The following is a 15,285-nucleotide window of genomic DNA, read 5'->3' on the forward strand; positions in this document are numbered from 1 at the left end:
ACTGTTTCAAAAAATTCAAGAGAAAGGCAACTTTAAAGCTCTTTCTATGAAGTCAGGATTACCCTAATCCTAAAACCAGATAAAGACATTACAAAGAAAGAGAATTACAGAACAATATCCTAATGAACATAGATTCTAAAATCATCAACAAAATTCTAGCAAATCAGATCCAGAATTACATTAGAATGATCATACACCACAATCAGGTTAGATTTATTCCGGGGAAGCAAGGCTGGTACAATATCCACAAATCAGTAAAGGTGATACATCACATAAACAAATTGAGAGACAAAAATCATATAATCATATCAATTAATGCAGAAAAGCATTTGACAAAATCCAACATTAAAAAAAAAAAAAACCATCAGCAAGGTGGGAATAGAGGGATCATACCTCAACATAATAAAAGCCTTATATGACAAACCTACAGACAACATCATACTCAATGGGCAAAACTAAAACCATTTCCTCTAAGAACAAGAATAAGACAGGGATGCCCACTATCACCACACCTCTTCAACACTGTACTGGAAGTGCTAGCCATAGCGATCAGACAAAAAGAAGAAATAAAAGGCATTCAAGTTGGAAAAGAAGAAGTAAAACTGTGATTATTCACAGATGACATGATATTGTATGTGGAAAAACATAGATTCCATTAAAAAACTAGTAGACTTAATAAATGATTTCAGCAATGTAGCAGGATACAAAATTAACACCCAGAAATCTATTGCTGTTTTATAGACCAACTAGAGGTTCAGTGCATGAAATTCATGCAAGAGTAAGCCTTCCTTCCCCCAGCTGCAAGAACTAGCTTCCCTCTGGCACCCGGGACCCCTGCTTCCCTCACAGCACCAGCTTGGTCCAGAAGGTCGTCCAGAAGGATGTCTGGTCTAATTATCATATTATGCTTTTATTATTATAGACTAGAGCAGTGATGGCAAACCTATGACACGCGTGTCAGCATTGACACACGTAGCCATTTCTGATGACACGCAGCCACTGAGGCGGCCGCATGCCGAGGATGAAACATTTGCAAAATAATGTTTTTTCCTCAAAGTGACACACTACCCAAGTTATGCTCAGTTTTTTGGCGAAGTTTGACACACCAAGCTCAAAAGGTTGCCCATCACTGGACTAGAGGCTCAGTGCACAAAATCACATGGCCCCACCCATGCTCTCATGCCCCACCCACCAACATGCTGCCCCACCTTGACACCCTAATCTCTCCACCCAGAGCTGGAGGGTGCCTGGCCCCAACTCTAACCCCTCCAGCATTCTCTGGCCATTTTAAGACCCACCATCAGTCCCACGAGTTGCCTTGGGCTGGTCCTGCCTCCTTTAGGCGCCTCTCTGCTTCCACCTCATCTCCAGAGCAACACGGCGGCTCTGCCCAGTCATGGCGCCAGAGGAGAGTGTGGAAGCTTCTTGCCTGCTGCAGAGTTTCAAGTGCTGCTTCCTGGTGGCATGCACGCTGCACTCCTTCCCCTGGCAGGTGGGTGGCAGAACGCTCTGATTGCCAGTGGTGGGTGGTGAAGGACTGGTGAAGGGGGCATTATGGGCTCTCACCCCTGCTCTCCCTGCCATGGATGGTCCTGCCTCCTCTGGGCACCACCCAGCTTCCGCCTTGTCTTCGGAACAACGCAGTGGCTCCGCTTCCTCCCTGTCTCCGAAGCAATGTGGTGGCTCTGCCCCGCCACGAATGCAGCCTCCTGAACAGTCATTACAGCATGAGGGCGTCATGACCATTAGCATTTAGCTCTTTATTATATAGGATAATGAACTCATAAAAGGAGAAACTAAAAAAAAACAATCCCATTTACCATTGCAACAAAAAAATTAAGATACCTAGGAATAAACTTAACTAAGGGTAAAAGACCAGTACTTGGAAAACTACAGAACATTGAAAAAAGAGATAGAGGAAGACATAAACAAATGGAAGAATATACAGTGCTCATGGATTGGTAGAATCAACATAATTGAAATGTCCATAATACCCAAAGCAATTTATAGATTCAATACAATCCCCATTAAATTACCAATGGCAGCCCTAGCTGTTTTGGCTCAGTAAATAGAGTGTCGCCTGTGGACTGAAGGGTCCCAGGTTCAGTTCTGTTCAAGGGCACATTCCTGAGTTGCAGGCTCAATCCCCAGTAGGGGGTGTTCAAGAGGCAGCCTATCAATGATTCTCTCTCATCATTAATGTTTCTATCTCTCTTCCCTCTACCTTCCTCTCTGAAATAAATAAAAATATATTTAAAATACCAATGGCATATTTCACAGACATAGAACAAACTCTCCAAAAATTCATGTGGTATAAAAAGAGACACTTAATAGCTGCAGCAATCCTGAGAAAGAAGAACAAAGTTGGAGGGACAACAATACCAGATAGCAAACTATATTACAAAGCCACTGTTCTCAAACCAGTTTGGTATTGGCAGAAGAACAAACATATTGACCAATGGAACAGAATAGAGAACCCAGAAATTGATCCAAGCCATTATCTCAATTAATATTTGACAAAGGAGGCAAGAGCATACAATGGAGTCAAGACAGTCTCTTCAATAAATGGTGTTGGGAAAATTGGATAGATACATGCAAAGAAATGAAACTAGCCCACCAACTAACACCATACACAAAAATAAACTCAAAATGGATAAAGGACTTAAACATAAGATGGGAAAGCATAAAAATCGAAGATTCTACAGGCAGCAAAATATCAGACATATGTCCTAGCAATATCTTTAAAGACACAGCTCCTAGGACAATGGAAACTGAAGAGAAAATAAACAAATGTGACTACATCAAAATAAAAAAGTTCAGCACAGCAAAAGAAACTATCAACAAAACAACAAGAAACTCCACTGCATGGGACAACATATTTGCCTATGTTATCGCCAATAAGTTTTAATCTCCAAAATTTTAGGGAACTGATACAACTTAACAAAAGGAAGATAAACAATTGAATCAAAAAATGGGCAAAGGACCTAAATAGACACTTTTTGAAAGAGCACATACATATGAAAACATGCTCAAAGTCACTAATCATCTGAGAGATGTAAATCAAAATGACAATGAGGTACCTTCTCACACCTGTCAGAATGGCTATCATCAACAAATCAACAAAGGACAAGTGCTGGCAAGGATGTGGAGAAAAAGGAACCCTTGTGCACTGCTGATGGGAATGCAGACTGGTGCAGCCACTGTGGAAAACAGTATGGAGTTTCCTCAAAAAAAGAAAAATGGAACCCCCATTTGACCCAGTAATCTCATTTCTAGAAATAAATCCCAAGAATTCAGAAACACCAATCAGAAAGGATATATGAACCCCTATATTCATAGCAGCACAATTTACAATAGCTAAGATTTGGAAACAACCCAAGTGCTTATCAGCAGATGAGTGTATTAAAAACCTGTGGTACATCTACACAATTGAATACTATGCTGCTGTAGAAAAGATGGAACTATTACCATTTTCAACAGCATGAATAGACTTGGAGAACATTATACTAAGTGAAATAAGCCAGTCAAAAAATATATCACATGATCTCACTCATCTGTGGAATATACTAACCAACATAAATGATGAACAGAAATTGTACTTTTAAATTATTTTTTAAAATATATTTTTATTGATTTTAGATAGAGAGGAAGGGAGAGAGAAGCACCGGACAGACTGTTTTACCTCAGAGGGAAGGCAGGGCAGGTTGGGAGAGTTGTAGGGGGAAGTAAGAAGCAACCAAAGGACATATATGTATGCATATTAACATAACCAATGGACAGGGACACTGGGTTGGTGGGGGCTTTTTCTGGGGGGTGGGGGTATCGATGGGGGGAAAGTAGACATATGTAATACTTTAAACAATAATAAATAAATAAATAAATAAATAAATAAATAAATAAATAAGTAGAACAACAATAAAAATTTTTTTTTTTGTTCCAAGTTGGCATTGGACTCTCAGCTCACACATTCCTACTTCTCCTCCACTGCTGGTTCTCATGCCAAAGGCCATCCACCTGACCTGACCCTCACACTGGGCCCTGGTCCACAGAAGGTGCTCCTCACCCTATTCTTGGCGTCTCCAGACCTCTGGGAGTCACTGAACTTTCAGAATGTCTTCAAATGTTAGGTGCTTTTCTACATGAACAAGGTGATGCGGGGCCTCTCCATCTGCAACACCTGCCTCCTGAGAATGCTCCAGGCCATCATCATCAGGTCCAGCACCTCCTGGTTGGCCAGGTTTAAACAGAAACCCACCTGTTCCATCTACCATTCCTTCTTCTTCCGTGAGTTCTCAATTTGTCTTTGTAGAACCTTATCTCCTACACTGTGGTTTCTAATGTGCCAAGACCAATCTGCTGAATACCATAAATACTTCTCCCTTTCCCTTACAAGGTACATCATCCAGAGCCTGTTTTCCATACTGCCACTACTTAGAGATGCCTGCTTTTCAGGAATTATGCTGCTCTCAAGTGCAGGCATCTGAGGCATTCCCAGCACCTTCACACCACCAGCCCCTCCCTACAGAGCTCCCCAAGGAAAAGGGCCTCCCAGACCCTTCTGCTGCAGGTGAGTTTCTTTATGATCAAGTACTGGATGGACTTCATCATCGCATCTTCTTCCACCCTAATATGGGCATATGACCAGTTGTCCTGAGTGTCCAGATTTTTGTGTCAATTTTTTTTGCCACTGTCAATCTTTTGGTGCAGATCAGATCTGATAAAAGTACATTGATAGCCCAACCAGTGTAGCTCAGTGGTTGAGTGTCAACCTATTATCCAGGTGGTCATAGTTCAATTCCTGGTCAGGGCACGTGCCATTATTGGGGGCTTGATCCCCAGTTGGGGGCATATAGGAGGCAGCTGATGAATGATTCTTTCTCATCATCCATGTTTCTGTCTCTCTCTTCCTCTCCCTTCCTCTCTATCTAAAATCAATAAAAATTTATTTTAAAAAATAATTAAAAAGTACAATATATATGATGAAAACTATGTGACAAAAGTATCATATGCTAACAAGTTATTAAAGAAAATAACTTTCTGAAATAGAGGTTCTTTTGTCATCAGGTCAGTTATTCATAGAGCAGAGGATTTGATATTTGACTTAATTAAAATGTGTGGATTTATACTTTTATTATATCAAAATACTTTTAGAACCAATGCTGCCGAGGACTTGGCATCTTCTTTAGAGTTAGACCACATACACTATGATTTGGTAGTCCTGTACTTTTACCTGTTTCCTCCTTTTCATTTTGATTCTCAGAACTTCATGTAAAAAAAAGTTTGTTAATTATTTAGTTTTACTCTTAAGAAGCTTTTATTGGTAACTAGAGGCCCAGTGCACAAATTCATGCACCAGTGGGGTCCCTTGGTCTGGCCTGCAGGAGCAAGCTGAAACCAGCTCTCCAAAATACCCCAAGGGGTCCAGGATTGCGAGAAGGTGAGGCCAGGCTGAAGGACCCCACTGGTGCACAATTGAGGCCAGGGCTGAATGTGAGAGGTTGGTCAACCAGGGAGAGACCATGAAAGGGCTCCAGGGCATGTTCAGCCCATCTTGCTCAGTCCTGATCTGCTGGAACCCAACAGCAAGCTAACCTATCAGTCGGAGCATCTGACCCCTGGTGGTCAGTGCATATCGTAGTGACTGGTTGACTGGTCAACTGTCTGCCCTCTGGTGGTCAGTGCACATCATAGTGAGCAGTTAAATGGCCTTAACATATCACTAGCATATTATGCTTTGACTAGCTTTCCCGTTGCAGGAAAAATCCTGCAATAGGATTTCCTGCTGCACTCTACCCCGCCTCCGTTCCTCCCTTGTTCGCCCACCTCACCTTCTCCTCCAGCCTGCCCGCGTTTCCGTTAGCCCCCGGCCCCGCCTCCGCCCCGCCTTTATCACCCGCCTCACCTTCTCCTCCAGCCCGCCCGCGTTTCCCTTCACCCCCCGGCCTGCCTTCGCCCTGCCCTTGCCGCCCGCCCCGCCTTCTCCTCCAGCCCGCCCGCGTTTCCCTTCGCCCCCGGCCCAGCCTCCGCCCCGCCCTTCTCCTTCCCGCCCCCCCCCCCTTGCTTGCTTCTTCGAAGCTTTACTTCCTTCTGCAGCTGTTGGCTTCTTTGGACGCTGTCTTGATATGCAAATTAGCCGCCATCTTTGTTGGGTCAATTTGCATACTCATCCTGATTGGTTGGTGGGCGTGGCTTGGCTGGTGGGCATGGTTTAGGTGTAGTGAAGGTGTGGTCAATTTGCATATTTGTCTAATATTAGATTAGATTGGTTGAATGGACAACCAGATGCCCAGACACTTAGTATATTAGGCTTTTATTATATAGGATAAAATGTTTCAGTGGTTTTTTAAAGTTACCTTTGGTACCCTTATTGAAAATCAACAGACATATATGTATAGATTTATTTCTAAACTTTATGCTACTGTACTGTATGTTCATCTTTATGCCAACACCAAACTATCTTGACTTACTTTAGAGTGGGTCTTGAAATTAGGTTGTTTTTCTTCTAAAAATTGTCCTTTGCATTTCCCAATAAATTCCTTTATTTATTAATTTATTTTTCTATTTTGACTCTCTTTACCTATTTCTCCTACTCATCTTGATCCCACTCCCTGCCTCTAGTAACCATGATTCTATTCTCCATATCTGTGAGCTTGTTTGTGTTTGTTGTTTTATTTTTTAGATTCCATGTATAAAAATGAACATAAAATATTTGTCTTTCTTTGTTGGACTTATTTCACTTAGCATAATTCCTTTGAGATCTATCCATGTTGTCCCAATTGGCAAGATTTTATTTGTTTTTATGGTTGAATAATATTCCATTGTATTTATTTATTTATTATTGTTTAAAGTATTACATATGTCTACTTACCAATGAATAATTGCTTTATCCATTTATCCACTAATGGATAGTTAGATTATTTCCATGTATTGGCTATCTATAGTAATAATAGAGGAATATGCAAATTGTCTGGGATGCTGTCACAGTAACAGTAACGACCAAACAGCAGACTGCTTGGGGCGACAAGGCTGGCAGGGGGTTTAGTGAGGGATGACCAAATGACTGAACAGCAGGCTGTGTGGGTCAACTGGGCCAGCAAGGGGGGGGTGGCAATTGGGAGTGACCAGGCTGGTGGCAGGGAGCAGTTGGGGGCAACCAGGCCAGCTGGGGGACAGTTGGGGGCGAATAGGCCTGCAGGGGAGGGCAGTTGGGGTGACCAGGCCAGCAGGGGATGGCAGTTAGGGGCAACCAGGCCAGCAGGGGAGGGAAGTTAGGGGTGACCAGGCCAGCAGGGGAGGGCAGTTAGGTGCGATCAGGCCGGGGGGGGGGGGAAAGACAGTTGTGCGCAACTGGGCTGGCAGGGGAGGGTAGTTGGGGGCCATTAGGCCAGCAGGGGAGGGCACTTGGGGGTGAGATCAGGCTGGGAGGGGAGGGCAGTTGGGGGCAAACAGGCCTGCAGGGGAGGACAGTTGGAGGCAATCAAGTCGGCAGGGGAGGGCAGTTTGGGTGTGAGCAGGTGTGACAGATATCGGGCCTAAATCAGCAATCGAGCATCCCCCAAGGGGTCCCAGATTGGAGAGGCTGCAGGCCGGGCTAAGGGACACCCCCCCCCCCCCTTGCATGATGAATTTTGTGTACTGGGTCTATAGTTATAAATAACCCCCAACACACATGGAAGTTTATATTTCCTGATAATTTATTTCACAATTTTAGTTTCAACATGTATTAGCCTTCCATATTTTTGTTTGTCCTTTAAATGTTTGACCATCTACTTACTCCTTCATAGTGAATGGATATCTGTTGATAACCTGCTACTTCCTCTTCTATGCTAGATGATGGCAACTCCACAGCACAACACAAGTGCCTTCAAGGAGCTCATGAACTGAGAGAGAAGGCACAGATAAGCAAGCAGTTACAAAGGTGTGGAAAGAATTTCTATAACCATGGAGTACAAAGGTGGGGATACCAAACCCAGACTGAAAAGTCAGAAAACAAGCTTCAGAGGAAAGGATAGCTGCACTGAGCCTAGAAGGTAGAGGCTGCAGAATATGTGCATAGGCACAGGTGTTTCTGTAGCTGCCATCTCTCTTTTTGTCACCAGAATTACTTGTGACCTTAGCTTTTAAAGCCTACCAGTTTGCCATTTTGATCAACTATTTCATTTATTCACTCTTTCATCTGTAAACATTTAAGAACACACTCTGGGCCCCAGATTGTGTTAAATACTATCTTTTCTTTTAAAGACTCGTGACATGGAATTCCTGGCTTTCTTCCTCTCCATGATTTTTGGAAACTTAAAATCTGCTTTTCGAAAGTGCAAATAACTCATCTGGCTCTGCCCATTGTTTCTTCCTTGACAACCAACAATTTTCAACACTTAGATTTCTTTTTCTTTCAAATTGTTCAGTCAGTATAATTTATTGGGTGCTTTCTTTAGGCCAGACACTCTACTAAATGCTCAGGGTCATACAAAGATGACTAAGCCTTAGGCCCATTTCCCATGAAGCTTATAAACTAATGTGGAATGTATGTGCACAGAGAACACAATGAAGGGAAGAAAAATACTCTCCTAAAGGTATTTTATTTTAAAGATAAAAATTCCTTGTTTAGAAGTAAGCCCAGAAGAGAGCCACTTTTCTTTTCTTAATCATTAGGGAGATGACAAGATGAAATAACACTGTAAGGACATTAAGTTTGTATTACATTTAAATAAAATTTTAAGCAATTATATAAATATTTTTAAAAAGCTGTCTTTGTATTTCCCGCACATTCCAGGGGAGGAGGTATATAAATTAGTCAGAGAATGTCCCATAATTTGAAAGTCAATTCACCAGGTTATCAAAGGTTAATAGTGGTATTATGAATCAAATTAAATTTTATGTATTTTGGAACTACATTGCTACCCATGGGCTCTCACTTTTTACATTATATATTACTGTAATTTTGTAGTGCTGCTATGAATAAAGTGGCATCTTATGAGCTGCACATCAGTGATGCTTAGTTATCTATGATTAGTATGGGTTCTTGAGTCACTGGGAGGGAGGTTTCAGCACTTATATATCCTGTGTTTTCTAAGTAATGGTGTGATGATAGAAGAAACAGCAACAGAGTGGCTCGGATTTTGCTGCATTGTGTCCTAATAATTTAGATCTGTGATTGCAAACTATGGGCTATGATAGGAAGAATCACAGTTCTTTCCAGTGGGTTGTCAAAACTATGGGCATCAGACACTGGTGGTAGACCTACAGTTTCTCCCTATTCTTACCCCTGTCCCAGGCCTGTAATTCCATAGGTCACAATGATCAAGCATTATATTGTAATAAGAAAAAAAATAATATGTTCATAAATATAAGTGTATGTGGAGATTATATTATGCTAATTCACTGGAAAGGTAGCTATTAGGTTTCTTTATCAAAATGAAATATATATATATAATTATAAAAGTTCAAATAATATAGAAAATATTAATAAATCACCTGTAATGCCACCATACTAACAACTATGACTGATGTTGCTGATGTGTTTCTTTCCTCTCCATTTTTCTATATATTGTGAGGTTGTTTTCAAACGATTAGATAACAATATTCCTCAATAATATTTAATTTAACCCTCAAGAAGAAGAACATTTTCTTCATATGTATCTAGTTCTGTGTTTTGGCCCAGATGGAATGGTATAATCTTGGAATGTTTACATGAAAATATATAATCTTTTCTTAAGACCTTAAGTTCATCTATCCAGAAATATCCAAACATTCATATGTTCCAGAAAGTAAAATCTTTATTTTCTAGATTTACTCTCCTTTAGATGAGGTCACATTAACAGTAAGTAATAATCCAGATTTTATTTGTCTCTATCTTATCACATAGGACCCTAATCTCCTGAAAAGTTTCTCCAAATTCTTTTGGGAGTTCAGGTGAGGTTTTACACTTACTATGAACAAAATCAGTCAACTATTAGTCAACTACCATCCCCTTTCCTATTCCCCTCTGTAACCTTCACAGGCTAGATATTGCTGAGTGCCCTGGCACTGCTGCCTCCCCCGGAGTGCTGCCATGGAGGGCCTGGGAGAGCTGGCATGCCGAGCACTGCAGTGGTCTGTGGAGAAGCAGCAGGGATGGGCCTCTTCTCCTCTTCTATGAGTAGTGCCATTTGTCTTCCACATTTTACCAAATTTCTATTGAAATAGCTTTTTAGGACTATACGTAAAGCCTTACTACTCAAAATGTGGTCTCTGGACCAGCAACACTTGGCAGAATTGTTAGAAATGTGGAATCTCAGGCTCCATGAATCAAATCTGCTGCTTAACAAGAGCACCAGGTGATTTATATACAAATTTCAGTTTGAGAAGCATCTGCTTAAGGTACCTTTCGGGACTAAGGCATGAATTCAATTAGGGACAAGGGCAGGGCAGGGTCAAGAAGTAAAACTGGCCCTAACCAGTTTGGCTCAGTGGATAGAGCGTTGGCCTGCAGACTAAAGGGTCCCATGTTTGAATCTGGTCAAGGGCATGTACCTTGGTTGCGGGCACACCCCCAGTGGGGAGTGTGCAGGAGGCAGCTGATTGATGTTTCTCTCTCATCGATGTTTCTAACTCTCTATCCCTCTCCCTTCCTCTCTGTAAAAAATCAATAAAATATATTTTAAAAAAAGAAGTAAAACTGACAAATAGTAGGAATTTTTGTAATAACCTCTTCCCTTTCATGATGTCATTTATCCTTGTGACTGGGCCAAAGTTAGAATGCTTGGCTCCTCTCAGGATAGCTGTCCAACAGGAAACTCCCAGGCTCCTCACTGCCTCCTAGAGAGACTTGGTGACCTGCCACTTCTATGTCAGTTCCACCAGACATGGCTTAGGCTAGATCTAAGGACCCACCAAACCATGGGAAATCACACTGCTGCCCATGTAAACTACACTTTTATGTAATAAGTTTTGAGTTCACACCTATCATTTACAAATCACTTCATTATGGGCAGTGAGATTACCAAGAGAAGTACTAGTAAAACAATCTCTACTCTAAAAGGAGGCTAATAAAGTGGTAAATGTTGAGGCAGGTCAGACCTTCTGGGAGACCATTTGAGGAAGGGGGCAAAAGCTTCCCAAATGCAGCAGTCTTACTGCAGTGATGAGAAACCATTACTATGTCCGATCCCTGCAGCCTGTGTGTGCCAGTTCTCCAGGTGGATCGCCCTTCTTCCATTTCTGTTTCCCTACATTCTTACCCACCTTCCAAGGCCAGTTTCAAATGCCAATTTATCAGTGAAATCTGCCAGAATCCCCTCAGCTACATGTGCTTTGCCGCTTCAGAAACCCCATCATGACCTGTCTTCAGATCATTTATGTGCGTTTGTAGCCTTGTGGGCAAAGAATGCATTTTAGTGAGTCATCTTAGATTCCCCATAGGACCTAGCATGAAGTGGCATAAATTATTTTTAAAGAAAGGAATATATTAAAGCTAATACATCTACTTTGTTACCACTTCTCTATTCAGGAAGTAGATCTGCCTTCTCAAAACAAAGAGAAAACATGAAAGAGTGTGCTATACCCTTGTTAGTATATTAAGGAGAATTAATTCCACCCCCCCCCACCCCCATACACACCTTTTTCTCTGGTGAGATTGATGCAGAAACAATGTCCTCATTCCCAGATGAGTAGCTGTTAATCACAGCTGGGTGGAGTTTCATCTAGTTTCCAGCTGTATGGAAGTGGTTATCTGCCTACTAGTATTTAAGAAATCCATAGCTTACTAGGTAGCACAGTTTATGCCTGGTTTTCTCTAAAGCTGAGATGGAAGACAAGTTATCGATCCCTGAAGAGTGCAGTGCTGCTATGAATAAAGTGTTATCTTATGAGCTGCACATCAGTGATGCTTATTTATCTATGGTTAGTATGGGTTCTTGAGTCACTGGGAGGGAGGTTTCAAGTCTAATATATCCTGTGTTTTCTTAGTAATGGTGGTTATGGTGTGATGATAGATGAAACAGCAACAGAGTGGCTAGGATTTTGCTGCTTTGTGTCCTAATAATTTAAATCTGTGATTGCAAACTATAGGCTATCCTAGGGAGAATCACAGTTCTTTCCAGTGGGTTGTCAAAACTATAGCCATCAGACACTGGTGGTAGACGGAATAATTTTTCTCCCATATTGAACTTTAGAGTTAATGTAGATATATTAGGATAGGTGAAAAAGATTGACTTTAAAATGTCATTTGGTTTATACTGGAGTTTTCCTGTGTTTACAGCATTATTGGATATAAGTGCTAGCAAGTGGGGTTTACAAGTCTGGTCATTACAGAGGCCATAATAGTCAAAGATTAGGCCCCAGCATGTTAAAATCTGGGTGGCTTTTCTTTGAGGTAGACTGGGTTTTAAAGATACTAGTAGCTGGGCCTTCTGGAAGTCAAAGGGCAAACCACAGACCCCAACCTGAACAAAGGTCTCTTTGGGACAACTACAGAGATAACAAAGTGAGTTTGTGTCAGATTTCCAGCCTTAAAAATCAGCTTGTCTCACCTCCAGTTTCTCCCTATTCTCAACCCTGTCCAGGCCTGTAATTCCATTGATGAATCAGTACAACCTAATTTTGCCACATTCTTTGAAGACCAAGCTAATGTGAAGAGGGAAAATGGAAAGGAATTCCTAGAATATCTAGGAAAATATAGGAATAAAATCTGCCTTCCAGTGTTTAAGGTGACTATGTAATTTGTCATGATGATTTTAATGGGGTCTCTACTGGGTCTAGAGAACTAAATTATTCATTGACACCTAACTTGTTGGGTTACCCATATTATGCATGAGATTATATAAACTGACTTTGAGTGCAATCATCTGTCTTCTTTGTAGCCTCTTCATATCATTTTGAGTAAATTGCAGCCACTAAGTGGTTGCTTAGCTTTTCCCAATGAGCCACACCTACTGTGGTCTCTGGACCAGCAGCATCACCTGGGAAATAATCAGAAATGCAAATTCATGGACAAACTGAATCAGATGCTCTAGGGGTGAGCTCCAAGGACCTGTATTTTAACAAGCTCTCCAGGTGGCTCCATGCTCTGGGCATATTGAGAAGAACAAATATAATGGCCTATTTTAGAAAAGTTAGCACCCTCTATCAGGGATTTAATTCAGATGCACACTCAGGTATTTGAAATGGCTACCTCTTCGGTGAAATTAAATAAATACTTTTTCACTGGGATGGACACTTAATAGAATTCATCTCAAACGTTAGTGGGGGTATTAACATCTAGAAACATGCCTACTTCTCTGAGGGTTCTTTTAATTCCAGCTTTGTAAAGAGAACCACTAAATGTCTGAGAGAGTTAAACTACCAGTGTGGAATTCCAAAGCTAAGGGAATCGTGCAGGTAGTTGTGCTACCAGCACCCATGCTTTGTAAGCACATTAACATTACATGGGGAGCTTTTAAAATCCTGATGCCCAGGTAGCACTCCATACTAATTATGTCATCATGTCTGCAGCTGAAATCCAGACATCAGGATTTAAGATGCTAGGCTGTGCCACAAAGTTTAGAAAGTAACTGAGTCATACAAACCTAGACATAATCCGACCTAGGAAGTCAGAGGTGAGGAAGCTGTGCCTGAGGTGACGTCCCTGTTTCTCCCCGTCAGAGGCCTGAGATCGATTACTGGGGAACCGGCATAAGCGCTCTAGAGTGTGCTCTGGAATTGGAAGACCAGTTAACCAAGCTCCTGATGGACCTGAAGACCACAGCTTCTGCCAAGAAAGAACGTGATGTAAGTTGTTAGTAACTGGTTCTGAAAGCTATGCCATCTTTCACTTCAGAATTATGATTTGCTTCTGGGAAGTGGATCCAATGTAGTAGATCATCCAACACGTGTGTGCTTTTCCCCCAAGGAAGTATATGAACCTACTTCTGGGAGGAGATTGGAGGTGGGAGAAGTAGGTACCCTGGTAAGAGGGAATGCAAACTCATCTCAAAATGGGGAAGATTTCCCAGGAAAAATGTGCTCTGGATAATTACACAAAATGACTTTTGTTGCTGGCTCTTAAATCTGGACAAAGAATGCTTAAATGTTCATAGGTACCAGAACCAAATGGTTTACTCAAAACAACCTGCTGGGCTCTACCCCACCCCTCTCCCACCCTCACCTCGGAGTTTCTGATTCCATGGCTTTCAGCTGGTATCCCAAAATTTGCATTTCTAACCCATTTTCAGGTTATGCTGCTGCTTGCTGGCCAGGGGCCACACTTTGAGAACCACTGTCCCTGATGGTCCTTGCAAAAGTGAATGTTAATGGTGACTTATTATCCTACAGACTTCTCTGAAGTCTTCCTGGTTAATGGTGTACATTCCTCCTTGTGGTGGTAACTTTTTTCTCACCAAACTCTTAGTACCTCAGGAAAGCAAAGTGAGGAAAATTGCTTTGTACAAAAGTTATCAATCCTAGATGCGTATTGTAGTGACTTAGAGCTCTGAAGGGATATCAACACCTGAGCCTTATTTCACTTACATCTCAATCTTTGGGAATGGGGTCTGGGCACCTACTTGAAATCTCCATATCATTAAAAAAAAAAAAAAAAAAGCACACAGGGTGGGAAACCACTGCAGTAGTAGCTTGTTTAAATTAATCTTTTAATGAGATGCCCTAACACTCATACTCATGGAAAGTGGATATTTGTACTCACTGAAGGTTTTGAATATCTTAGATCAGTGCTCTTTGAACTTCTATGTGCATTATCAACTGCCTAGTCCTTTCTTAAAACGCAGGTTCTGATTTAGTAGGACTGGAGTGGGACTTGAGATTCTGTGTTATTTAAAATCTCTCAGGACAGCAGGTGTATGAGCTACGATTTGGGTAGGAAGATTTGTTGTTGTTGCTGTTCTCATCTGAGGATATTTTTCCATGGATTTTTAGGGAGAGCAGAAGAGAGAAGGAAAGACAGAGAAACATTGATGTAAGAGAAACACATTGATTGGTTGCCTCTGACCAGGGACAAGGCCCTAGGAGCTTGCAACCAAGGTACATGCCCTTGACTGGAAACAAACCCGGGACCATTTGATCTGCAGGCTAATGCTCTATACACAGAGCAAAACCGCCTAGGGCTGGGTAGGAAGATTTTTGATTGCCTCCTGTTGCAGACAAGGTTCTTAAGGGTGTTTTCCTGTTTATTTCTGTAGGTCTTAGAATTCACAGGAAAGTACCTGAAAGGACAGAAGAAGAGCACAAAAAACCTACAAATCAAGATAGGATATTGTAAGGAATTTGAGAAGCAGGCCCAGAAGGAGGAAAAGCCTGCTGAAAGTTAGGTAA

General features: G+C 41.6%; 1 protein-coding gene across 1 annotated transcript; it reads left to right on the forward strand.

Moving 5' to 3' along the window:
* Nucleotides 1–1,396: 1,396 nt before the first annotated feature.
* LOC129147496 (uncharacterized) lies at nucleotides 1,397–15,281 on the forward strand. Its single transcript, XM_054709945.1, has 7 exons — nucleotides 1,397–1,492; nucleotides 4,128–4,284; nucleotides 4,394–4,567; nucleotides 11,780–11,880; nucleotides 12,543–12,686; nucleotides 13,621–13,746; nucleotides 15,153–15,281. The coding sequence occupies exons 1-7, from the start codon at nucleotides 1,397–1,399 to the stop codon at nucleotides 15,279–15,281; spliced, it is 927 nt and encodes a 308-aa protein (XP_054565920.1).
* The last annotated feature ends 4 nt before the right edge of the window (nucleotides 15,282–15,285 follow it).

This window comes from Eptesicus fuscus, chromosome 3 (assembly GCF_027574615.1).
Source record: "Eptesicus fuscus isolate TK198812 chromosome 3, DD_ASM_mEF_20220401, whole genome shotgun sequence".
NCBI classification, from domain to species: domain Eukaryota; kingdom Metazoa; phylum Chordata; class Mammalia; order Chiroptera; family Vespertilionidae; genus Eptesicus; species Eptesicus fuscus.